General features: G+C 40.7%; 1 protein-coding gene across 2 annotated transcripts in view; it reads left to right on the top strand.

The window, feature by feature from the left end:
- PRTFDC1 (phosphoribosyl transferase domain containing 1) overlaps positions 1-26,758 on the top strand; it is a 93,873-nt gene that overhangs the window by 3,311 nt on the left and 63,804 nt on the right. For both annotated transcript variants that reach the window (XM_082385652.1, XM_082385653.1), the window contains exons 2-3: positions 5,041-5,147; positions 10,843-11,026. In XM_082385652.1, the coding sequence (XP_082241778.1) occupies positions 5,041-5,147; positions 10,843-11,026 (291 nt within the window). The remainder of the gene's footprint in view (positions 1-5,040; positions 5,148-10,842; positions 11,027-26,758) is intronic.

Raw genomic sequence — 26,758 nt, 5'->3', positions numbered from 1 at the left:
TCTGGAGAAGAATGTCAAAGGGGAGGCTGCTGTGGCGGATGGGATGTGGCTAAGGTGGACCGGAGGCGAAGTCACTTGAGCTAAGGTAGGTGAAGTTACTACAAGATGGAGTAGCTAGAAGGATCATCAGGGCGTGTACTGGAGTGTCCAAAATGAGGTGGAGAAGAGAAGTCTGAGTTGGTAGAAACTTGGTGATAAAGATGGGAAGGGACATAGAGCCAGATGACTTGAGCCTAAAACGAGAAATACAGTTCGTGCAAGAGAAGGGAAAATGAAGAGACTGAAGATGGCTCTTGCCTACAAATGGCTTTCAGTTTACTCGGGGAGGTAGGACATTAGTAGATTATTAACAGTAAATGGGAGCAGGTGCTAATTACCAAATCGGAGATGTAGACCCTGAGTTTAGAAACTTTGCTCAGGATAGACTGGCTACCAGTGTCCCCCGTACCATGCCGCACACACACACCTCAGTTGGTATATCTTTGTTGCTTCTCAGGGAGAGAAAAGATTTCTCTACCTCTCTGGTCTTTGGGGATCAGGTTATTAGATATGGTTTACTTTTACAGAATCATTATCAAAGAAGCATAGTTAGTGCCTACACATGTGAGTTTGGTAGGAGTAAGGAGAAGAGAAAATCTGAAATGATTGTGCTTCTGTTATGGCATCTCCCTCCCCCTCCCCCCATGGAAACGACTTTACTAGATGTGATGAGTTTCCCCTTCCGGGTATAGAGCCCCCCACAGAAGAGGAAGGCATGCAGATACAGGATGTTATTTGGTCTGTGGAGCCCCCCTTCATTCCCCTGGTAGCAGAACCTGGGACCCTTCTTTGAGGACACAGCTTCGACTCAGTTTCTCAATGTGTGGCTCTGAGGCATCCCTCACAGTGCACCCCCTTCCCTGGCTCTAGGGCTGGACCAGTGACCCCAGCTGGGCCAGTTGATGTTCTTGTCTGGGATTCCCAGAAGCAGAGCTGTGGGATGAGACACCCTTCCTCTCTAACAGTGGATGGGTGGATGTGAACCTGAAATTGGCGGCCACTGTGATCACTGCCTGAAGGAGAGAGTAGGGCCCAGGGTTTGGGGCTTAGCAGCAGAGAGGAGCCGAGGTTAGCTTTTTTTTTTTAAAGATGTTGATGCAAATACTTAAAAAAATTTTTTTTTTAAATTTTTGGTTGCTTTGGGTCTTTGTTGCTGCACGCGGGCTTTCTCTAGTTGCGGCGAGCGGGGGCTACTCTTGGTTGCGGTGCGCAGGCTTCTCATTGCGGTGGCTTCTCTTGTTGAGGAGCACGGGATCTAGGCATGTGAGCTTCAGTAGTTGTGGCACGCGGGCTCAGTAGTAGTGGCTCGCGGGCTCTAGAGCGCAGGCTCAGTAGTTGTAGCTCGCGGGCTTAGTTGCTTCGCGGCATGTGGGATCTCCCCGGACCAGGGCTCGAACCCATGTTGCCTGCCTTGGCAGGCGGATTCTTAACCGCTGCGCCACCAGGGAAGTCCCCCAAGATTAGCTTTTTGTATGTGTTTCCAAACTATTTTTCTCCCTAGGGGTTACAACTTGAAAAACAAGGCAAGAAATATTCTAAGCAAAAAATTTATTTCTGATGACTTAGAAAGAAGGTCTTCAGTATATCTTCCAATGGGGAAAAGAGAGTCCGAAGGAGTTCCGGGGTTTGCATGTGGTGTAAAATGGCTCAGTGTGTTTGTCACTTCCCCAGCTTGGCCATATTTTGCGTCTTTGAACAGAGAAGCCATTGTTCTGAATAAACTTAGAGCGTATTATCTGTGATACTGAAACTATTTAAAGACTTCTTGTTTTGATTTTTCAAAAAGCAGATGAAAAACATAATTATCTGCAGTTCCTAGCAGCCTCCATTCCTTCAGGTCTAGGACACATTTACAGTGCAATTTGCACACACTATTAAGGATAAACCAGTGGTTCCCTCATTTCTAATTGTCTTTTATCTCTACAGTGAAAACTCACTATTTCAGACTCATTGGGAAATAGGCTGGTTTGGCTTATAGGATAGTTTTAGAGAAACACGTTTCTTCTACTTTGAAATTTACAGCTTTAACTAGGGTAATAAGACTTTGGCAGATAGGTTTAAAGCACTTCTTTAAATTAATTAACACGCGTAATTTGTAAGTAAACTATTGATGTTTCAGTACATCTAACTGGTTAACATTTACGGCAGCGTTCTGTAGACCAGATACTGATGTAAGAGTTTTATATCCATTATCTATCTTATTTGGTCCTTGAAATAGCCATATGAGGTAGGCATCGGCTCCATTTTATAGATGAAAACACTGTGACCCAGAGAGGTTAAAATGCCCAAGGTCCAACAGCTAGTAAATTCACCCCCGGGTGTGTTAGACTTCTAATCCGTGCTCTTAACCATTACTCCGTGCTGCCTCTGAGCTACAGATTGCCAGTACAGTTTTTATATGTAGGTTTGTTTTGTCATTTTATCATTCTTTTCTTTTTGGGGGGCGTCATTTATTAAGCATTTATTATATACCTGGAGATGTGCTAGGAACTCTAAGTACATTATCTGCTCTATCTTTTTATCCTCAAAACAACCCTGTCCATGGGTTTTATTGTGTCTTATTTAAAGGAGGGGGAAATGAGTCTCAAGTGTAATTTTCCTAACATCATAGTAAGTGTCAGAGCTGAGCCCTAGACCAGGGACTAGGGAGTGGTCTCAGATTCAGCCAGGCAGGGGGTTCTACAGGATTTCCGTGGTGGGAGGAGTGGCCACTAGTTCATGCCGCTGCCTCTGGGAGGGCTGCAAGAGGCAGGGTGGGTGGTGTGCGTGGTCTGGCAGGGGAGCCAGAAAGTGCTGTGCCCTTGGGTGATCTCCCTGGGGCCTGGTGCTGGTCAGGCTTCTCGTCTGGTCTTTGTCGTGGTCTGCTAGTGCATCTTCTGGAATCTCCTCACGTTCAGCTGGCGGTTCAGGCTCTGACCAGCCGTTGTGGTGTTGATGGTGACAGCAGGCCCCAGGAGTTCTCAGGGTGGAAGCCAGAGTTGCTCTGTGCAGATTCAACAGTTGCCACCAGCTGATTTGCTGGTCAAGGCAGAGCAGATGTGATGCTCTTCAGATACGCAGATGACACATCATTTGACTGTCAGTCGGCCCACGGTAGGTAGGAATTTCTGGAGCCATGAACAGTGGTGCTCTTTATCACAAGGAGATAAACTGAGGGTTGGGTAACGTGTGGGTGGAGACTGTGCCATTTATTCACTCACTTAACATTTTTGAGCTCCTACCATATTCTGGGTCAGGGTTCTGAGCACTGGCGTTTCAACAGTGAATGAGACAGACGAAGTCTCTACCAAAAGGAGCTAACATTCCAGTGGGAGGAGACAAGACAAAACACACACGCAGACGTACATATGTCACAAGCAGTGGGAACACGCTGAGCTCTGAGGGGCACCAGGAGTTTGGGAGACGTGATGATAGAGCAGGAACAGTCAGCAAGGCCTCCAGAAAGAAGTGGGGCCTGACCTGAGTTTTTGTGGAAGATGCTGAGTTTGGGATACAGGGGTAGGGGGGACAGAGAGGGAGAAGGCATAGGTGCAAGACAAATGGCAGAACACAGAGCTGGGAAGGATCCTGATTTGACTGGAGACCAATCTGAGGGCAGGAGGGGATGGTGTAGGCAACTGGGCTGGGAAATTAGGATAGGTCTGCATTATGAAAGGCCCCGGAAGCTTACAGCTGCATGGAGGAGTCTGGTGGAAGTGTACGGGAGTAACCGGAAATCCAGAGCCCATTCAGCTGTGGTCTGTCTTGGTGTCTGACACCTCCGTGTCACAGCCTTTCTGGATGACCTGAAAGTAAACGTAACTTGGTCTTCACCATCATTTCCTCTCCCGCCTCTTCGCTGTCTAACCATCAGACTTGCACATCCTGTCCTAAGCAAGAGGAAGACTTGCTAGCAGGCTGTCCGCTATCTGAATATACCAGTTTTCTGGAGCAGTCGGCTCCCAACAGGACTGACTTACGTTCCCACCATAGCACAGCCTTTTGAAGTCTTTACTGTAATGACCCGACCACTCAGAAGTTTGGGTCCACAATAATCCCAGGAGACATGTACTTTTAGTAGGTAATCTTTCCCAGGCAGATGAGGTGATTACAGTGCACAGACATGTAAGAGTATATATAATAATATATTATAATAATGTGGGGCGATCCCGTCTCTGTCAGTAGACAGCCAGACCTTGGAGATATGGTGGGTTCGCTTCCAGGCCACCAAAATAAAGCAAGTATCGCAATAATGAGTCACAAATTATTTTGGTTTCCCAGTGCATATAAAAGTTATGTTTACACTATACCATGGTCTATTAAGTGTGCAATAGCATTGTCTAAAAAAACAATGTACACACCTTAATTTAAAAATACTTTATTCCTAAAAAATGCTGAGCATCATCTGACAGCACAAGGTTGCCATAAACCTTCAATTTGTAAAAAGCATACCATCTGCAAAGCGCAATAAAAGGTGTGCCTGTAATTACAAACATAATTTTACTTATAATATATTCATGATGGTATTTGTAATTTAGATATAAATTGTATATTTACATATGTGCACTCTTACAAACAATGCTATCAGGTTAGCTGTAAGACATTAAGTTGGTATTTTATCTTGTGATGCCAAAAGTCAGGAATGGAGTTCCCTGTTCACTTCAGTAGGTCCTTCGTCAGGTTACGTGAAACAAATTACCTTGTCCCACCTGGCTTCTCATAGGTTGACGGAATATAATTTTTTTTTAAATTTATTTGGCTGTACCAGGTCTTAGTTGCGGCTTGCGGGAACTAGTTCCCTGACCAGGGATCGAACCCAGGTCCCCTGCGTTGGGAGCGTGGAGTCTTAACTGCTGGACCACCAGGGAAGTCCTACAGAGTATAATTTAATGCCATATGAATTATCAGACCTAGTCTGTTTTCAATATTATTCTTTTTTTCAAAGGATGCTCTTGTTTATTTATGTTTCTTAAAATAAATTTCCAATGAAAAATATTGTAACCAAGATAATTTGATTTGCAGATTATGGACGACTGGCCAGGGTACGACTTGAATTTGTTCACGTACCCACAGCACTATTACGGAGATTTGGACTATGTCCTCATCCCTCACGGCATCGTTGTGGACAGGTGAGTGTTCTTTGCCGTGTAAGTTTTGTCTAGCCCTCTCTTGTGTGAGTCAAACGGTACACTTGGGGACCCTCTTCCAGAGTCTCTTCTATATAATGGTACACAGAACTTTTATACTGCAGAGAATTTGGAATAAAATAAATCTGTGCTTTACATGAACTATTTACTGGGATATTTGTTCAGGGGAAATGGTGAGAAGGCTATACATATGGAAGGTGTTACATCACAAGTAACAGCCTCAAAATAACAATGTCCTGTACAAACTGATGCAAATGAGGGTTGGGAAAGCGTTTATCTCACGTTTTTCACAGACTCTTAACCAGGGACAGTTAAGAGGTGACCTTTGCTTTCACAGGCCACACCCCTGAAGGCTTTTCCTGCGACTTGTGTTTATCTCAAATAAGTCATTTCTCACAGGTCGGCCAGTCTGTGCACAATTACGTTTTCAGTGGTAATGTTTTAGAAATAGAAATATTTGCAGCTTAAAAGTAGCAGCACAGAACTGTTTCTCAAGTAGTGTTTCTAGTTCTTTTGGACCCATCGACATAGATATCCTCTGGCTCCTTCCTAGCCGATTGGCTTTTCGAAAGCCAACATTTTCTCTCCTGTTCTACGCCCCTAAGTCACCCTCATTTGTTTTTTGGTTTTCAGAGAGCCCCCTCCAGTTCAGCCCACCACAGGCTTCAGGATTGATAGGTCCTATCCCTTTAACAAAGCTTCCTTAATGCCCCGACTCTTGCCTTTCCATGGACCTCTAATTTCTTGTACAAAGATCAAGTACTTAAGCCTTCACATTTATATGAAAAGCAAGCCTCATGGATTTCAGACTCAGAAATTGGGGTGGGAGAGGCTCTGAGAAGCAGGAGCAAACTGAGACTTTGGGCTCCGCGCTCCCCCCTTTTCCTTAAGCCGTTGTATTTCTGCCTCTATTTTTTTAAGCTGTTATATTCTCCTGAGTTAAAATTTAACTTGTAAAATAGATCCTCAGCCAAAGGAAAGTTTGAAAAGCGCTGGATGGTCACTATTCCCAGGATATTATCTTTCCATCAGTGCCTGTCTGTAAGCAAAAGGAAATGTCATTCTCTCACTCACATTCTAAGATTTTCCATTGGATAAGATCTGCACATTGTGTATTCTCTCAAACTATTATATATTATTAAAATAAGTTCTAGTTTGTGGTTTCTCACAGCCTCAGGTGGCCTTCCATGGTATACAAGTTTTGATCCTTGAAAGGAAAAAAGGTTCTGTGATGAAATAAATGTAAGAAATTTGGCATCTCCCAACTTGCTAAACCTCCGTGTTGGCAATTCGTATTAAAGATACAGATTCCTGCAAAGAAAAAGGGAGGGGTAGGGAAGAAATCTGCTTGACTTTAGCAGTTAAAGCACCTTTTTTCTGTAGTGGGTGTCTTTGTACTCAATTCACTTCTTAATAACTCTCAGAAGCATTTTCTCTTCACATGAGTTTGGGAACCCCTGGTTTAAACAAATTCCTGCTTTTCTCATCTGAAAATTAATTTATGACTTAAGTTAATTGCATCCTGATTTAGTACACGATTGAATCCTGGTAAGGTTACCAGTTCCCTCTACAGGAGACTTACCCAGTGAACTTGTAAAAATGCATAATCTTAAGCTTTATGTCTAGAAATTCTGATTCAGTGGTCTGGAGTGGCTTCCCAAGAATGCCCTTTCCCACCTTTAAAATGAATTTATTAAGATATAATTTACATACTACAAAAGTCACCCATTGTAGGTAAATGACTCAATGATTTTTGGTACATTTTTATGGTTAGGCAACCATCACCACCATCGTTTTACAATATTTCTATCATCACCAGAAGTTTGTTGTCAGTCTCTGCTCCTACCCCCACCATCAGGCAATCACTAATCTGATTTCTTTCTCTATAAATTTGTCTTTTCTGAGCACTTCATATAAATTAAATCATACAATATCTGATTATTGACTCATCAGTTGATGGATGTTTAGATTTCTAGTTTTTGGCTATTGTGAATAATGCTTCCATGAACATTCACGTATAAGTCTTTGTGTGGACATATCTTTTCATTTCTCTTGGAGAGGAATTCTGAGTTTCATGGTAAGTTTAAGAAACTGCCAATTATTTTCCAAAGTGGCTACACCATTTTACATTCCCACCAGCAGTGTTTGAGGGTTCCAGTTTCTCCACATACTTGCCAACATTTAGTATTGTTTGTCCTTTTAATTATAGCCATTCTAGTGGATATATAAAGGTATTTCATTGTGGTTTAAATTTGCATTTTCCTAATGATTAGTGTGCTCGTTAGCTATTCATACATCTTCTTTGGACAGATGCCTATTTAAGTCTTTAGCTAATTTTGCAGTTGGGTTGTTTCTCTTCTTATTGAGTTGTAAGAGTTCTTTATATATTCTGGACACAAGTCCTTTATCAGACATATGATTTGCAAATATTTCCCACTAGTATGTGGCTTGTCTTTTCATTTTATTATTGATATCTTTTAAGGAGAATGTTGGGTGAAGTATTCTACAAATGTCAGCCAGGTCCAGTTGGTATATGGTACTGTTCCTTTCAACTATATCCTTACTGGTTTTCTGCCTTGTTGGATCTGTCAAGTACTGAGAGAGGGGTGTTGAAGTCTCTAACTGCAATAGTGGATTCATCTACTTCTTACAGTTCTATCAATTTTTTGATACTCTGTTGTTGGGTGCAGATGCATGAAGGACTGTGATGTCTTCCTGGAGAATTGACCTCTTTTTAATACACTAATGTCAGCCTTTATTCCTGACAATTTCTTTGCTCTGAGGTCTGCTTTGTCTGAAATTGATACAGCTACTCCAGCTTTCTTTGGATTATGTTAGCATGGTACATCTTTCTCAACCCCTTTAATCTATCTGTGTCTTCATATTTAAAATGGATTTCTGGTGGACAACATATATTAGGGTGTTTTTTTGATCCACTCTGACAGTCTCTGCCTTTAATTGGTGTGTTTTGACAATTCACGTTTAAAGTGATGATTGATATACTTGGTTTAATCTCTACCATATTAGTAACTATTTCCTATTCATTGCCCTTCTTATTTTTTTAAAATAAATTTATTTATATATTTATTTATTTTTGGCTGCATTGGGTCTTCGCTGTTGCATGTGGGCTTTCTCTAGTTGTGGCAAGCTGGGGCTACTCTTCGTTGCGGTGCACGGGCTTCTCATTGCGGTGGCTTCTCTTGTTGCGGAGCACAGGCCCTAGGCACGTGGGCTTCAGTAGTTGTGGCACGTGGGCTCAGTAGTTGTGGCTCGTGGGCTCTAGAGCGCAGGCTCAGTAGTTGTGGCGCACGGGCTTAGTTGCCCCACCGGCATGTGGGATCTTCCTGGACCAGGGCTCGAACCCGTGTCCCCTGCATTGACAGGCGGATTCTTAAGGACTGCGCCACCAGGGAAGCCCCTGCCCTTGTTCTTTGTTTCTTTTTTTGTCTGCCAGTCTGTGAAAACTGTCTCCCCCACAATGTGTAGCCTCTGATGATGTGCAGTTTATTTTTCTTGTTTTTCCTTTTAAGTTTTGCTCACCAGAGTTCATGCTTGTGTCTGAATAGCTTAATCTTCAGCCTAAGATTGGGTAGAGATTGTACTCAAACACCTTGAGCCAGGGAGGCTTCCACTCTTTGCTGATGAATGTGTGTGGGAGCCTGGCAAGCACATTCAAATTTCCAGCCTTTTTCAAGCCTTCCTTGGCTTTTACTTTCCACTGAGCTTTCCTGTGTCTCTGCCACACAGGCTTACGGGCTCCACCATCCAGGGATGTGTGGTGGCCTAGGCCCACACTAGTCTCTGCAGTGCATATGCACAGCTTCCGGTCAACTTGGGATATGTGGAGAGTTTATTATCTGCCCCACTCCCATGACTGTAACCTCCCGGAACTCTCTACTAAATCTGTGACTAGTCTGCCAGGTAGTTGCTCAAACAGGACTGCAACTTCAGGATAACAGGGCCCCTGGCCCTCCCTGTTGGCATGCTACCAAGATGGCCTTGTTAACTGACGGTGCTCCCCATCGGGTGAGCAGTGCCCCACCCTGTTTGACTACCTGGTTGAACGGTAGAGCAGATTGGGGGCCAGGGAGAGGGGACCATTCTCAGACAAGAATACCACAGATCTGTGCTGTTTCTACCCAGTGTTCAGTGTTTTCATGAATAAATGATTCTCAGTTTGGTGCATGCCTTTGGTTGATTTCCAGAGTGCTGAAATGGTTGCTTTTGACAGTTTTGTCCGACTTTCTACTTTCTTTTTGTGAAGAGGATGTGTTGACCTCCTCACTGCATCATGCTGGAAACAAGTGTCCCTTTTTATAGAATATCTGGCATGCTGGGGACTTTCCTGGTAGTCCAGTGGTTAAGACTTCGCCTTCCAATGCAGGGGGTTCAGCTTCGATCCCTGGTTGGGGAGCTAAGGTTCCACATGCCTCATGGCCAAAAAAACCAAAACATAAAACAGAAGCAGTATTGTAACAAATTCAATAAAGACTTTAAAAATGGTCCATATCAAAAAAAATCTTTAAAAAAAAAAAAGAATATTTGGCATGCTGATGTACATGTTTCGTTGATCATATTTTGAGAAACATGACCTGAAACCATGGTTGTCATTTTATATGTATATGTAGGCACATATACACACACAAATAAAAAACCTATAAAAATATATAAAGTGAAGTATATACTTAGAAGTATATATACTTAGAAGTATATATATTATATATATATACTTAGAAGTATATATATTATATATATATATATATACTTAGAAGTATATACTTAGAAGTATAGAAGTATATAGAAGTATATACTTAGAAGTATATATACTTAGAAGTATATATATTACATATTTAGAACATATGTGATATAATATTTTATTTTTTCACATCATTCACTTCATCTGTTTTAAATCTAATTCAGTTTGAGGTGCCAGTGGGAATATTTTAAAAAGTGTGCACCTTAGATCCTACCTCCATTCAAGGTTTTAGTGTTGTATGGGTGTATGGGCAATGGACTTACACATATGAAACAATGAGAAAAAATACAATGACAGTTCCACATTAGGTGTTGGGTGCCAGCCCAAGGCTGCATCAGTGTAGAACTTCAGGAGACACTATTCAAACTATGATCTGTGGAGACGGTGTCCACTGAGATTGTCTGGAGCACCTTTCATATAGGTAACGTGTTATCTTCATCAAATATAAGTCAAATATTATCCTTTCGATAGTTATTATGGTCTTGACTTTTCCTCCAGTCTCGTCTAACGTGGTCAGGTGGGTGAGTCATTCTCCATTTCCTTTTTCTCTGCTTTAAAGGGAACGTAATATCACCACATACCATCATAGCCTTGTTAAAGCTAACAACCAGGCTCTGTAGTGATCAAATAATAGCCTTTGTGATCTTTGACATCATATTTTACACCTTAATCATTTTTTGTGATGCAGAGGAGCAAAAATGTATGATTGATGATGTGGTTATCAGAAATATGTTTTGAACACTTTCTCTTTGTCCAACTTTAACAAAGCTTCTTTATCTGTAAGCTTCTGTCTCCCAAGCCCTTCTCCACATTCTCCTGCATAATCTAATATGTAGAGTACATCATGCATTTTTTGGGGAAAGGAACAAAAATGCTCAGAAGTAATCATGCTTTAATATATCTTTTAATCCCTTCTTTCAGAATTGAACGGCTGGCTAAGGATATTATGAAAGACATAGGATACTGTGACATTATGGTCCTATGTGTACTTAAAGGAGGCTACAAGTTCTGTGCAGATCTGGTAGAACACCTTAAGAACATCAGTCGAAATTCCGATAGATTTGTCTCTATGAAGGTTGATTTCATCAGACTAAAAAGTTACAGGGTAAGTTATGATTTACTCCATTTTCATTATATGATGTTCAGAATGAACAGTGCTGTAAATCAAAGAAATAATAATATTATGAAGATGAAGGATGTATTTTATTTTAATTTGCAAGATACTACAACCTGTAATTCAGATAATATTCTTTGGGCAGGGGGAACCCTCCTATTATATTTCCCATATAGGGAAAGATGATTCAGGAATGATTCATGCTTTTTTTATGGTTATAAAGTTCAGTGGTTATTTCCTGGTGCCTAGTCTCACCAATGGCCGTGTTGAGAATGAGTGTTAAGGAAGTCCAGTGAATACAGACGTGTTTCTGCTCTGGATGTCACTGTTGGCCCTGGAGACCTGTGGGAGGGTGTCCCCCCCAGAGAGGAGTGTTAGTACTTGGGTGACTGCAGTCAGGGCCCGGAGGTAGAGATGTAAAACCTGTAGGGACAATGAGTTATCAAGAGCAATGAGACAAGAACAGGGAACCTCCACCAGTCTGTGCTGGGTTTTCTTGGCCACCACTGGATGGAATTGATAGAGATTATTCTCCAAAGACGTCTGCCCTTAGCCTTCGCCTCTTTTCTCTATGCTGTTACCTTTTGTGATGCTTTTTTTAAATAAATAAATAAATAAATAAATTGCAGAGCACAGGCTCTAAGGCACGCCGTCTCAGTAGTTGTGGCTCATGGGCTCTAGAGTGCAGGCTCAGTAGTTGTGGCGCACAGGCTAAGTTGCTCCGTGGCATGTAGAATCTTCCCAGACCAGGGCTCGAACCTGTGTCCCCTGCATTGGCAGGCGGATTCTTAACCACTGCGCCACCAGGGGACCCAGATAAGCTCTTTTTGATGAACTCAGAGTCAATTGACTAATCACCTAATCATGGGAGTGAATTCCTGTTATATTTACAAGTCACACCCACAGGTAAGTGGAGGAGATTATACACAAAGGGTGTGTACAGGATTATACACAAAGGGTGTGTACACGGGGGATAGGGATGGGAGGGCATCTTAGATTTCTGCCTACTGTTCTCTTTCTTTGACTCAGTTGCCTCAGCTTTTGAGTATCTGGCAAATTAGTTCTTATTTCTTAAGATACTCTGTATTTTCCTGATGACCTCTCAGGGCAGGATGAAGCTGGGGTTTTTTTGTTTTTGTTTTTTGTTTGTTTGTTTGTTTGTTTTTGCAGACATCTTAAACCTGATTTATTGGTTTCATCTTCTCTTAAAAATCTTTTCTCTCTTGAGGTGTCTTTCATCCTGATTTAAGTAGCTGTGCTTCCTTCTTAGAAGACATTTTTTTCTTTTTTACTTGACTCTGATTCTTACTGTATTTTTCCCCAGCAAACAGCTTTTTAAAAAAATCTTTTAAAATCTTAAAAAAATTAAAGTGAGGTTTATTGAAGCATAATTTACGTGCAATAGAATTTACCTCTTTTAGTTTGCAGTTCTATGAGTTTTGACAAATGCATACAGTCATGGAAGTCACCACAATCAAGACAGAGAACAGCCCTTACCACAAAAAATGCCCTTGTGTCCCTTGGTAGTTAATCCTTCCCCCAGGCCCCAGGCTCTGGCAACCACTGATATATTTTCTGTCCCTAGAGTTTTGCTCTTTGCAGAATGTCGTATAATGTAATCAAATATCATGTGGCCTTAGTAAATCTGTAAAGCTTAGCATCATTCATTTGAAATTCATTCATATTGTTTTGTGTCCCAGTAGTTCATTTCTTATTGTCAAGTAAGATTTCATTATATGGATATGCCAGTTTTAAAATCATTCATCAGCTGAAGGATATTTGGTTTGTTCCCTTTTTGGGGTGATTATGAATAAGGCTGCTATAGATATTCACCTGCATGTTTTTGTCTGTACTTATGTCTTTGTTTCTCTTGAGTAAATTTGTCTTGAGATTCCTAGGTCATACGGGGAGTATACATAAGAAATTGCCAAACTGTTTTCCAAAGTGATTGAATAATTTTGCATCCCCACCAGTGTGTATGAGAGTTCCAGTTGCTTCACATTTTTGGCAGCACTAGGTATTGTCAGGATTTCTTTATTTTCTTTGTTTTTTACCCATTCAGCTAGCTGATAGCATCTCACTGTGGTTTTAATTTGCATTTCCCCGGTGAATAATGATGTTGAGCATCCTTTCATTAAGTAATCTTTGCTTAATTCAAGGTCATGAAGATTTTATCCTCTATTTTCTTCACAAAGTTTCCTAGTTTTAAATTTAGATCTAGGTGTATGATCCGTGTTGTGTTAACTTATTAATATGGTACAGATAACGGTTTCTTTTTTTTTTTTTTTGGCAAGTGAATGTCCACTTGTTCCAAGGTCATTTGATGAAAAGACTGTTCTTTTCCATTGAATTGCCTTTGATCTTTGGCTGAAAATCAATTGACTGTATATGCATGGGTCTGTTTCTGGGCACTCTGTTCAGTTCTGTTCACCTACGTGCTTATTTTGATTTGGTCAATACCACACTGTTTTGATTACTGTATCTGTACAGAAGTCTGGAAATCAGGTAGTATGTGTCCTCCAACTTTGTTCTTCTTCATAACTGTTTTAGCTATTCTAGTTGTTTGTCTTTCCATATAAGTTTAAAAATCATGTTGTTGATTTCTGCAGCATAACCTGTGTTCTGCACAGGTGTATCTGAGTTACATGCTTCTTCCTGGGACGCATGTTCAGAAAATGACGGCGTTAGGATGATCTGAGGGTGGAATTTTCGGTCCTATGACGTCAAATGGTCATCCATCAGATATTTGCACAGGACCAGTTTAATGGTTGGGGGGTCTTGACTGATTTGACCTGGGCAAGACTAACTCCATGTTCCTGAAAAAACAACTGTACTATAGCAATCCATATGTCAGAGGTGTTATCTGTAGGGGGTGATGAAAGGCGTCTTGTGATATATTGTCTAAGCTACGTGAAGCTTGGAGGGTATGCAGTTTTCGAAAACAAAGCAAGCTTCGTCAGTGAAGGCAAGTTACAGGATGTTATTTATTAAGCAAGTTATAGTTTAAGGGATCTAACTGATGACTGCCCTTGGTTTCACTATTATATATGGTAAGTTTTTCTTTGAATTTCAATTTCCAGTTGCCTATTGCCAGTATATAGAAATACTAATGATTTTGTGTATCAAATACTATGACTTTTCAAAACTCTCTTATTAGTTTGAATAGCTTTTTTGTAGATGCTTTTGGATTTTTCTATGAACACAATCATTTCTTCTGTGAATAGAGATGGTTTTCCTTCTTTCTTTCTAATTTGTGTATTTATTTCTTTTTATTGCTTTATTGCACTGGCTTGGACTTCCTGTACAATTCTGAATAGAAATAGTGAAGGAAAACATTCTTGCCTTGCTCTCAGTCAGTGTGATATTAACTGTTGCATCCTCAAATTTTTGATGTATTGTTTTCATTTTCATTCAACTCAAACTATTTTCACATTTCCTCTGTGACTTCCTCTTTCACTCATGGATTATTTCTTGTTGTTTAATTTCCAAATATTTGGGAATTTTCCAGAGATAGTTCTATACGATTTCTAGTTTAATTCTGTTGCAGAAAGGATACTTTGTATGATTTCAATTCTTTTAAAGTTTTTGAGTCTTGTTTTATGGTCCAGAATACATCAATCTTGCTGAAACTAAAAGCATTAGGATCCATGTGAGATTAAACCATGTTGCTAACTCTCACTGTCCATTTCTCTAAACATCCTCTATTTCATCAATGTTTCAACCTAGAGGCACACATTCTAACACTTATTATCTCATGTTTATGTGATACTAGTTCTGAACAAGCATTTGCATTTGTATAGCTCCAAGACTATTGTGATCATTTTTGCTGCATCTCGACAGATATTTTCAAGTCACCGTATTTTTTTCCCTGGGGATAGGGCTGTCGGGACGCCTGCCCAGGGTTCTGATGAAGGAGGAAGGCAATAGTAGACTTTATTTACTATTTATTTTTGGCCGTGTTGGGTCTTTGTTGCTGTGCGCTGTCTTTCTCTAGTTGCGGCGAGCAGGAGCTACTCTTCGTTGCGGTGCGCAGGCTTCTCATCGCGGTGGCTTCTCTCGTTGTGGAGCACAGGCTCTAGAGCGCAGGCTCAGTAGTTGTGGCTCGCAGGCTCAGTAGTTGTGGCACGCGAGCTCGGTAGTTGTGGTTCGTGGGCTCTAGAGCGCAGGCTCAGTAGTTGTAGCACACGGGCTTAGTTGCTCCGTGGCATGTGGGACCTTCCCGGACCAGGGCTCGAACCCGTGTCCCCCTGCATTGGCAGGCAGATTCTTAACCACTGCGCCACCAGGGAAGCCCTAGACTTTCAATCTTTACCACCAGCGTCCATTCTCACACACAGCACATTTTAGTGTTTGTCCCACCCTTAAATCCTGTAGGAGCCAAGGATAATTGTGGTGTCTCTTCTCTTCCCTTCTTACAAAATGTCCTTCCTCTTGTCCATCACTGAAGGTGACACAGATCATCTCCTGAGAGACGACCTCACGTAAAAGCCTATCTGCTCACTCAGAGCCAGGTTTTCCCCTGATTAAATTCCTCAGAAATGGATGGAAAGCCATATTCATAGACCAGGCTACGAGGTGAACAGCCCAGCTCTCTGCTCATAGAGCGTAAGCTGTCCTCATCCAGAGGTGAATTCATTGCCCTCAGGTTAGTCTTGAGCTGACCATCCCTTTACACACTTGAGCTCTTTCAACATTCCCGAGGACAGAGACCTATTAAGACACCACCAAATAAGGGGAGCAGGGCTAGCTCATTTTCCTCTGGGGCTGTCTGGTGCTCCCCGTACCTCCAAACCGACTCATCCGGAGCAGACATCTTGAAGACCTCTTAGCAGAAACAGTGGCCACTAAGGTGTTCTCTTCATTCCTTTAGAGATTTCTAGAGGGCAGTCAGGACTCTGGGGGCTGTTGTGACTGCTGGCCAGAAGCATCATGTAGTTTTACTCCCTCCTATCCTTCTGCTCTGTGATTCTTTTTATTTTTTATTTTTTTTATTTTTTGAGGAAAAAAGTTGGAAGTTCAGTTTACTGAGAGGCAGTGTGTCTCCTGGTCACAGCCATCAGCATTCATAGTTCACTTTAGGGGCTCTTTTCCCAGGAGGGGTCCCAGTTGTTTGACGCCCTCCACTGTTTACTAAGGGACCTTCCTGAGGGATGGATGGTCCAGATATCTCAAGGCTCTAGGCAATTTGACTTGTCTTTGTTTTGTATTAAACTTCCCGTAGGACATGAAGTGAATTTGCATGAATGATAACCATCTAGACGAAGATTACTTAGAAATTAGCATTAGGCTGATTCATTGGAGAGCATGGCCTCACATACTCCTGTTCTTTAAGTGAAATGAGAGGTACTGGCAGCCTGGATTCCTGAACATTTCAAGCTTTCCTTCCTCCTTCCCTCCGTTCTTCTTTCCTTCCGTCCTTCTTTCTGTCTTTTCACTAGCGTTCATTTAGCATTTGCTAGATGAATTCATTATCTCAGTTAATCCTGAGTGTAACTCTGCCAGGTATCTCTCATCTCTTCTTTTATTATGAAGAAAAAGAGGCTTAGAGAGGTTAATTAACTCACCTAAGGTCACACAGCCAATAAATAGTAGAGATGGCACCAGAGCCCAGACCCATCTGTCTCGCAAGCCTGTGCCCTTTGCAACATACCACATTTCCCACAGTTTTTTCTAAGGTTTTCCACAAAATTTTACTGTTTCACGAGATATTAATATGTTTGCTAACATTTATAAAGGAGTTTTTTTTTTCCTAAAATATATGTAAGACAAATATTAAGTTCATATATACAATTATTATCATTATGCAATAATTTGCCTTTAAGAAATGGTGACCTTACTTGAGAAAATCTGGAAGTTGCATGAAGAAAGAAATTATTACATGTATTACACCCCATATGCCCACAAATGGCTATACTTTGTAGCTTGTCTTACAAGATCAACAAAACAAGTGAAAGTATTCAGTGTTTATTTTATTTAACAAAGAATCAAATATCAATTATTTCTCATAAAAATTTTTTTGTCTACGGAGCCTAATTTTTCAGCTGATCTAATAATCCAAAGATAACACTGCATTACATGAGCACCTATTTGTGTTACACCATTATGTTACACATTTTAAAAATATTTTCTTTTTCTCAAAGTAATACTTTCAAGTAGGTTAACAACCCAAACAAAGAATTTGATTGTGGTAGTTTTATGGAATAAACAACTTGAAAATCCTCTTGCTACAGACATCTAAAAATGCTAGGTGAATATAATAACTTAAAAAGCCTTTTAAATGCTTACTGGAGCTCACAAGAAGGTAGGGAATATCCAAGGGGCAGAAATGAAGATCTGAGAATCAGCGCGTAAGTGTGAACTGGGGGCTCCCAGGAGGCAGGGTTGAGAGTTGTCTCAATAATCTGACTTTAACCCCCATGGAGAGGCAGATGGTAAAGGCTTGGACCCATATAAAATGGGAAGTTAGATAAGACCCTCATGCAAAGCCAGTGCCTTCAAATGTATATGCCCTTGCTGAAAAGAAATCCATCCTTTAGTAATGGAAGACCCTAACAAACTAGCTTGTCCTTCTTGGCCTGGGCTGGAGTGGGAAAGTGAAATATCCTGTGGGAACTTTTAAACAGGGGTCTTTACCACATGTGAGTTTGAAGTTTTCGTTTACTTTACCTGCATCATCTGGGAAATTCCAACCAGAGAATTTAATATTAAAATTGGTCTCAGACCACAATAGTCCCAAATTCCCTGGCAGAAGCAAGTGGAAAACCTCTCTGGAGGGAATATCTCAACCTAGGCAGGATTCCACAGATAAGCCTCACTTAACCTGAGCTTACACACCCAAAGCACAACAGATGCATAGAAACAGTCTACCATAGGCCAGATCGGCTGGCAAAGTAAATAACAAAAATAAGTAAACAAGCTATGTGAAAGAGAATATAACATAATTGTACTTAACATGACTAAAGACATAAGTTAAAGGGTTTAAAGGAAAGATAAGACAACACGAGAAGAAAAAATAACAGAACTTTTGGCAGGGAAATTATAGAATGTCTAGCAAGGAAAAAGATACTAATTGAATGGATAAGAAAGTAACTTGAATGATAAACAGCAGATTGAATGTTGTTATGGGTATGAATTTTGAACTGGAAGATAGATCTGAAAAAACTGTCTAGAAGGTAGCATGGATAGAGATGGAATATAAGAAAGAGAGGATGGGAGACATGAAAAACTGAGTGAGAAGATCAAAAATGTGTCACCTAGGAATTCCATATGGGAAGACTAGAGAGAATTGAGGAGAGGCAATTTTTGATAAGATAATGCCTAATCATATTCTAGAGCTGACAGGAGATGCGAATATTCAGATTCAGGAAGCACGGTGACACCACATGTAGACACATCCTGGTGAGACTGAAAGGCAAAACCCCAGAGTCAAAGAATAGATTGTAAAAGTAACTGGGGAGAAAAGGAAAATTGCCTTTAAAGGAATTACCACTATCCTGTCAACAAACTTCTCAAAGGCAACAGCAGAAATCAGAAGTTGTGGAGTAGTGTCATCATTTTGAGAGAAAATAACTGTTAACTTAGATTTTCATTCCCAGCTGATCTTGAACTCAAGTGTGAGTGCCAGATAAAGACTTCAGTAGTAATATTCTAGAAGAGTTTCCCGATAACAGATGCTGACTGAAAACATCTCCTAATTTATTTTAGTATATTTAGGGTATATTTTAGTAAAAAGGAAATTGAACCCAAATGAATAAATGTGATGCAAAGAGATTGACAAGCATGTAGGTAAATCAACAAAGTTTTGATTGGTTCAAATAATTGATGAAACAATAACACTATAACCCATTTTGGTGGTAAAACAAAGTGGAATTTAAAAAGACCAGAATAATAGCATTCTAAGGTTGTATATGGTTTAGGAGAAGCATCGAGAGGTTGATGATTTACAAAATTTCAGTTAGGTATGCCTGTTAAAAATTTAAGTGTAACACTGAAAGAATAAGAATACTATGTATATTATGTATAACTTTCCAGCAAATAGAAAGGACGAGAAAGAATAAAGAAAACTCCAAACTTGACTGATTCAATAGTAGACAGAAAATGAGAAACAATTAGGTAATATTGTTATACCCATTTTACAGATGAGGAAACTGAGACCTGAGCTGTTAAGTAATATGTCCAAGGTCAAACAGCTTTTAAGTGGAGGACTAATATTCAAACCCAAGTTCAACTTCAGAGCCCGAGATTGTGACCACTAAAACATACTGTGAATCTAGAGATATGTTGATGTGTTGAGATGTATTAGGCTAAAAGGAGGGAAATTTCACCAAACATATCAGCATAATTTTTTCCCGAGGTTTATTTTAATATTTACCTTACTAGGTTAAGCCAGCTCCTGTAATTGCTAGAAGAATGACAGTGTCCATAAATAGACACTTAACTGCTTATTTTTCTGAAATGTCTTATATTCGATATTAATAAACTATGAAGACGTACCCTCCAAAAAATGAATAATAAATATTCACAGCTGGTTTTCTTGTAAATGATGGGAAGCTATGATTTTCTTTTCATCTTTGCCCCCTACACTATGGAGATTTTCCAAAAGATAAGAACATTCCCTACACCTGCTTTCTGTCTGGATTCACTTAGAGCTGTTGCACTTGGGAAGCCAGATCTAGCAGAGTTTCAAAGGAACCTTGAGCACCAAGCTACCTACCAACTCTGGAGGGTATAGAGACTTGAAGCAAAAAGAAACAGGCATCATTCAGCTACCAGTTGAGCTCCCCAGTTTAGTGTGTTCTGAGGAAGCTCTGTAAGGGTAGGGGTGGGAAGACTTTTGGAATATCTGTCCTAAGGGGCTTGGGAGTAGAGGAACGAGAGGATTTGAGAGAAGTGGGATGGAGTATTAGTAGGTGCCAGCAAGTTACTTCTCAGCCAGCTTTTTTGTCCGTGGATGTATTGTTTGCCAAGTGTTTTTCCTTTATTCCCTCTGAAATGTTGCCTTGATTTAAAGCTTCGTTAATTTGTGTACAAGCCCATGTGAGGATAAAGTGTATTTCAGGGAGCTATACTCTGATTTCTTTGTTTTCCACCAATTTGGTTAACTAACCTGTGAGCAAAGTAAAATCTTCATCAAACTTCAAGTCGTTACAAACTGAGACTTTAATTTTAGGCAAGTTGTTGTTGTCCTGGATCCCTCCCCCATGCTGCTTGCACATGCCCTGCTTATATTCATTAATAATTCCTGTGTGTTGGCAGCGCCAAGGGAAAGCTTTCTGGAGATAAAATGGAATCCAGAGTGTGGCTGGAGTGGGACTGAAACATTTGCCATGCAGGGCACGTGGGCCCCTGGGGAAGCTGGCACCTTTAGTAAAGAGGCTCATTAGAGCAAAGAGTTGGCCACAGACCTATTCCCATGAAGGAAGGGGAAAGCCAAAATACATTTCTTCTCTCTCATTCCCAGAGTTCAGAACAAAGGCTTTAAGTCAGTCCTTTATCATCCATGCTAGTGAGGAATGGGGACCCGTTAGATAAACCAGATCCAGCATCCTGAGTGTTAGCGAGTAAGTGAGTACTTTTCACTTCACCCTGCAACAGCCTTTCACTGAAAGTTTTCCACATAGTAAGGGGGCCTCGTGTTGAATGCCCCTTTCTTTTGTATTTTTTTTCAGTTTATTTAAACAAAAACAAAAACAAGAACTGTTCACCCATCTCTTCTACCTCTCACCACCCTACCCTTGCTGCCTCTAATAACCACCAGTCTGTTCTTTGTATCAGTGAGTTTTCCTTTTTTTTAGATTCCACACATAAGTGGTCATATAATACTTGTCTTTCTCTGTCTGACTTATTTCACTTAGCATAATGCCCTCAAGGTCCATCCACGTTGTCGCAAATGGCAAGATTTCATTTTTTTTTTATGGCTGAATAATATTCCACTGTGTGTGTGTGTGTGTATACTATATCTTCTTTATCCATTTATTTATAAATGCACACTTAGGTTGTTTCCATATTGACTATTGTGAATAATGCTGCAGTAAACATGGGGGTGCAGAAATCTTTTCAAATTGGTGTTTTCATTTTCTTCAGATAAATGCCCAGAAGTAGAATTACTGAATCATAGGGTGGTTCTATTTTTAATTTGTTGGGGAACCTCCATACTGTTTTCCGTAGTGGCTTCATCAATTTACATTCCCACCAACAGTGCACAAGGGTTACCTCTTCTCCACACCCTCACCAACACTTGTTATTTGAAATAGAAAATATGAACAGACCAGTTACTATTAAGAAGATTGAATCAGTAATCAAAATCCTCCCAAAAAACAAAAGTCCAAGATTAGACAGCTTCACTGGTGAATTCCCCTTTTCTTTTGGAGACAGGCAGTCCACCTTTAGCAGAGTCCCATATCGGGCTTGGGGTGAAGAAAAGGACCCCAGTTCGATTCTGTAGAGAGGGACAGGTGGAGAAAAGAGGTCCTCAGTTCTTGGGGGTGCTGGATGGGTCCAAGACAGGAATATATGTGTGTGTACGTGTGTGTGTATCTATAGTATGTATGTATGTGTAATTTGTATATATGTATATACATTTTACATATATATGTGTATATATTATGTACATATATGTACACATGCCTTTTTAAGCGAGAAAGGGAGGAAAACTAAAGGAATAGAAAAGTAGAAGAAAATAAAGGAATGAAAGAGGGAAGGTAAGAGAAAAGAAACTCCAAAAGTTACATTTTGTTAAATCTCAGACATCACTGATGGTAAAGAACACCATTACTTTAGGTACTACTAAGAAAGAAAAAAAGTGCTATAAATTAAGCCATGACATGACATGATTGTAAGATGCATCCTGATTTTGGGTATATTAAAATTTAAGGAAAATGTACAACTTGGAATCGATGAATTGGTAGTTCCCCTCTTTTGGGCAGTACCAAGTGTTTCAATAGCTGACATGTGGCAGAAAACATTGTCTTTACCCTTTGGTTATTCTTAAATCTCAGGTCCTGTAATATTATTCCAATATTCTTTTGCAAATGGTAGGATATTTCTTTGAGACTACAGATTTTTTCCACCTTAGTATCTAAAATATTTTTAATATCCTCAAAACATTTATGCAGACTTCAAAGGGAGAGTTACTTAGTAAAGAATAAATCGGGGAGAGGCCTGGGTGGTTTGATTCAATCCACATAAATCCTTAAGCGTCATCAAAAGCACATATGAAAACCAGAACATAATTTCTCTGTGACCTCTGGCTAGAGATGCTGCAACATCTGTCATGTTTATATGTTTACTGAAACAAAGAGCGTTGACATTACTTGTTTTGTCTTTGACCTTTGGTTCTTAAGATATATTTACTGCTGGCTTCCAGGATGCATGGATGAAGAAACTTGGCATGAAGCAAATATCTAGTTTGATCTTAAAAGAGATCATCTACTGTTGCTCTAGGGAAGTTTACTTTGAGATTTCTAATTCTGTCAAGTAAAATATATTTTAAAAAAAAGCGAAACCAAACTGTGTAATAAGATGGTAGGGATTATAGCAACATTTTTAGTTATCATTCCTGGTCTTTATTTTGTAAATATCTATGCATTTTCTTAGTGTACATTCTTTGTATTCAAATTTAATTTCCTATAGAGATGCTTATTAGGATTTGTCTTTCCTTAGGAAGAGCGAAAACTGAGAGGGCAAATAAGAGAGTAATGCAGAAGCAATGATTAAATTGTAGAGGCAACCAAGTTTTCAGAGAACACTGGGGACAGAGCTGGGCTTAACTCTGTATCTGCCTCAGGCCGGGGTTGGGTCCGGGACAAGAAACCAGACCCAGCCTGGAGGGGGGCGTGCTGGGGGGCGGACTTTGCTGCCAGTGCAAGGTGAAGTCCAGTGCCGCAGGTGTAACAGGTAGTAGAAGGATGGGCGGAAGGACCACAGCCTTTAGAGCTCCAAGCACGAGGCCGGTAGTATCCGCCAGCTCATGTCCTACTGTGGGTTCTACTATTAATAAAGCTGGATATCCGCTGAGTACTTACATATTACGGCAAACTATTGTTCTAAGTGCTTTATATGTATGAACTCTTTAAACCCTCACAAGACCCCTATGAAGTGGGTGCTCCTAATACCCCTTTTTCACAAGTAAGGACACTGAGGCCAGAGAGGTTAGTTGGAACCCCAAGGACACATGGCCAGGAAGTGGAGGTCTGTCAGACTCCTGAACTAGGGCACCACGGCTGCCTTTGGAGCTGTGGAGGAGGCAAAGGACCCCAGGGCCTAGGAGGTAGACAGGCAGGAGAAGGGAGCACCCCCAGTTCCTTAAGAGTGCTGGGCAAGTTTCAAACAGGACAAGCCACAGATCCAGAGTACAGTGGGGTGTTGAACCTTGAGAACAAGGCAGAATGCCAAAGCCAGCAGGAGAAACGTACTACTGAGTCATGGGGCATTAGGTTCCAGATGCCTGCTCAACAGTTCCGAGGAGTTCCAGTCCCCATCTGCGGCTGGCTTTGTTCCTAGAGGTTTGATGAGGTTGAGCCAGTAGGTGAGGTGTGGGCGGGAGTCAAGTGACTTAGCTATTAGAAGAGAAGGCTGCAGCACCTGCCAACGGGGCAGGGCCTGGCGCACCAGAAGGCGTATGTACTAGGAGTATTGATGGCATCACATGCCCCAGGGTTCCAGTTATATTTCATGTCCCTGCCTTGCCCCATATAGCATTCACAGGCATGCTGGACCCATGAAACTCGGGCGTCCTGCCTGTATACAGTAAGAATGCTAAAAATCATTTAAATCCATTTGTACCTGGCCTTTTCCCAAAAAGATACAACATGGTGTTTTATTAATTATGTCCAGACAGTTTCTAATTTTTGGCACAAAAATAATTGCTGGCAGCAAAAATCCTTGCCCTTATTTTTAAGTTACGTTATCTTAATCAACATTTTGTTACTGATATAGAATATGAAACCTAGCATCAAGACCATAAAGCCTCAGGGCTTCCCTGGTGGCACAGTGGTTAGGAATCCACCTGCCAATGCAGGGGACACGGGTTCGAGCCCTGGTCTGGGAAGATCCCACATGCCGCAGAGCAACTAAGCCCGTGCGCCACAACTACTGAGCCCACGTGCCACAACTGCTGAAGCCCGCACTCCTAGAGCCCGTGCTCCGCAACAAGAGAAGCCACTGCAATGAGAAGCCCGCGCACCACAACAAAGAGTAACCCCCACTCGCGGCAACTAGAGAAAGCCCGCGCGCAGCAACGAAGACCCAACGCAACCAAAAATAAAATAAGTAAAATAAATAAATTTATTTTTTAAAAAATCCTTTATGATGGTCATTGTGCTATAACACAGTTTGAATTTAATGTTTTGATTCCATTTTAGATTATAATATGGGTTACTTTATGGCATGAGTTTGCCATTATTAAACACAAGATGATTAACAACTTAGGTAATTTCAACACATATTAAAATGCTTGAGATTCATAGCTTTCAAAGACAAGAATGATTTCACTTTCTTTTTGTTAATTTGGCATTCATTTAGAGGATAGTTTTGAAAATACTTCTTTTTTTGTTTGCCTAGCATTATTTTCTCCTGGAGAACAGAAATGGAATTCAAACAGACATTGACAAATGAGAGTCTTCCATGAAAACAGGATGACTCTCAGGGAGGGAAAGGGCACAGCAGTACGTCAAGGGCCCTGAAACTCACGCCAGAGACAGAAATGACTGGTCAGAAACACCTCCGGAAGAGACTCAGCAGTCACTCTAGAGCAGTAGTCGTGATGAATCAGCAATGCTTTTGCTACAAATGCTAATCTAATACAGTAGTGGGAAGTATGGGTAGGCATGTGACACTTGGAAACCAGGAATTACTCCTTCCTTTCTCATGAGCCCCTGCAGAAGTGCCGGCGTGGGCTTAGTGCCCTACTAACCTCTGTGGGTTGTTTTGGTTGTAGAGCCTCTTCTAATTAGGAAAGGCAGCTGGAAGAGATGGCTTCCAGAAGCTGCCCCAATTAGAATTCTGGTAAGGGTGCAATGCACGTCTGAAGTTCATCTTGGCCTGTGTTTAAGAAATCTGAGAAGTGAAAATGTACAGTGTTAGCCCTCTTCCTATGAAGATAATTTATTTTAAAAAATTATCTTAATTGAAGTATAGTTGCTGTGCAATATTATACGTTACAGGTGTACAATATAGTGATTCACAATTTTTAAAGGTTATACTCCATTTATAGTTATTGTAAAATATTAGCTGTATTTCCTGTATCGTACAAAATATCCTTGTAGCTTTTTAAAAAAAATTTATTTATTTTTGGCTGCATTGGGTCTTCGTTGCTGCGCACGGGCTTTTCTCTAGTTGCAGCGATCGGGGGCTACTCTTTGTTGTGGTGCGCAGGCTTCTCATCGCGGTGGCTTCTCTTGTTGCAGAGAACGGGCTCTAGGCGCATGGGCTTCAGTAGTTGTGTTACACGGGCTCAGTAGTTGTGGCTCGCCGGCTTTAGAGCACAGGCTCAGTAGTTGTGGCGCACGGGCTTAGTTGCTCCGCGGCACGTGGGACCTTCCCGGACCAGGGCTCAAACCCGTGTCCCCTGCATTGGCAGGCAGATTCTTACCCACTGCGCCACCAGGGAAGTCCTATCCTTGTAGCTTATTTTATACCTAATAGTTTGTACTTCTACATCTCCTACCCCTATATTGCCCCTCCCCCTGAAGATAACTTCTTAAAGATGAAAATAGGATTTTCCCCTTATTCCACTGCTTTCTGAGCCCAAGTCACTCAGGAAGATATTAATTATGCCTCTATTGTTCAATTCTTTAAATCACTTCTAACTGTTGTTGAATTGTAGGCAGGGAAATAATTAACTATGAAAGAAACATAGCCTGGCTTTATTTCTTTATTTGAAGCAAAATCCACTCACTTTTAATGCAGATCAGTTTGGACCAGCAAAAAAGGGTAATTATTTCTGATGTTTTAAAGGTAGTGTTCTTGTAAGAATTAGAATTGTTAGTCATTTTAGATGATTAATGAGTATGTTTTAATTTGAAAACCATTATGTAATTCAGTTTGTTTCTTTCATTGGATAAATTTAAACATATTTCAAAAGGATGGGTTAATGCAGACTTTTTCAGGGATAATGGTTTTTCTGTCAGCAGTATTGTTAAGCTAATCTCTCCATACAGAACACATATACTAGAATAAATTATCCCTAATATTAGTTGTACAAATTCTTAAATTAAGATCTCTTTCTACTATAATAGTACTGTAATAGCACTATGCCTGGGTTTTTTTGAAAGTTGAGTTAGATTTATCCAAACTAATAATAGTAATATTGAATAATTGACTACAGTGTAAAAGTACTATTTTAAGTGCTTTACAAATATTAATGCATTAATGCCAACCACAGCCTGCTGAGTTAGGTATAATTATCCCCATTTTACATTTGAAGAACACGTGCCACAGCGAGTTTAAGAAACTGTCCCAAGATCACGGAGCTGATAGAGAATGGGGCTGAGATGCAAAACTAGGCAGCCTGACTCAACAGCATGGAGGCCGGACCATGTCTCGTGCTGCTCCCAGAAGGACCCCGTCACTACAGATCACTGTGGCAAGGACCTCATTTCTCTGAGCTTTCCTGTCTTCTTTTGTAAAATGACAAGGTCAGCTTTCAAGATGGGTAGGGTTCCTGACAGATTTGAATTTATAAAATTTTTAAAATCCTGGGATGTCTGCATTAAAATGACAGGT

Source organism: Balaenoptera borealis (assembly GCF_965194805.1).
Source record: "Balaenoptera borealis genome assembly, chromosome: 3".
NCBI lineage: Eukaryota > Metazoa > Chordata > Mammalia > Artiodactyla > Balaenopteridae > Balaenoptera > Balaenoptera borealis.
The sequence above is the reverse complement of the archived record's forward strand: the minus strand, read 5'-3'. Positions and strand labels throughout refer to the sequence as shown.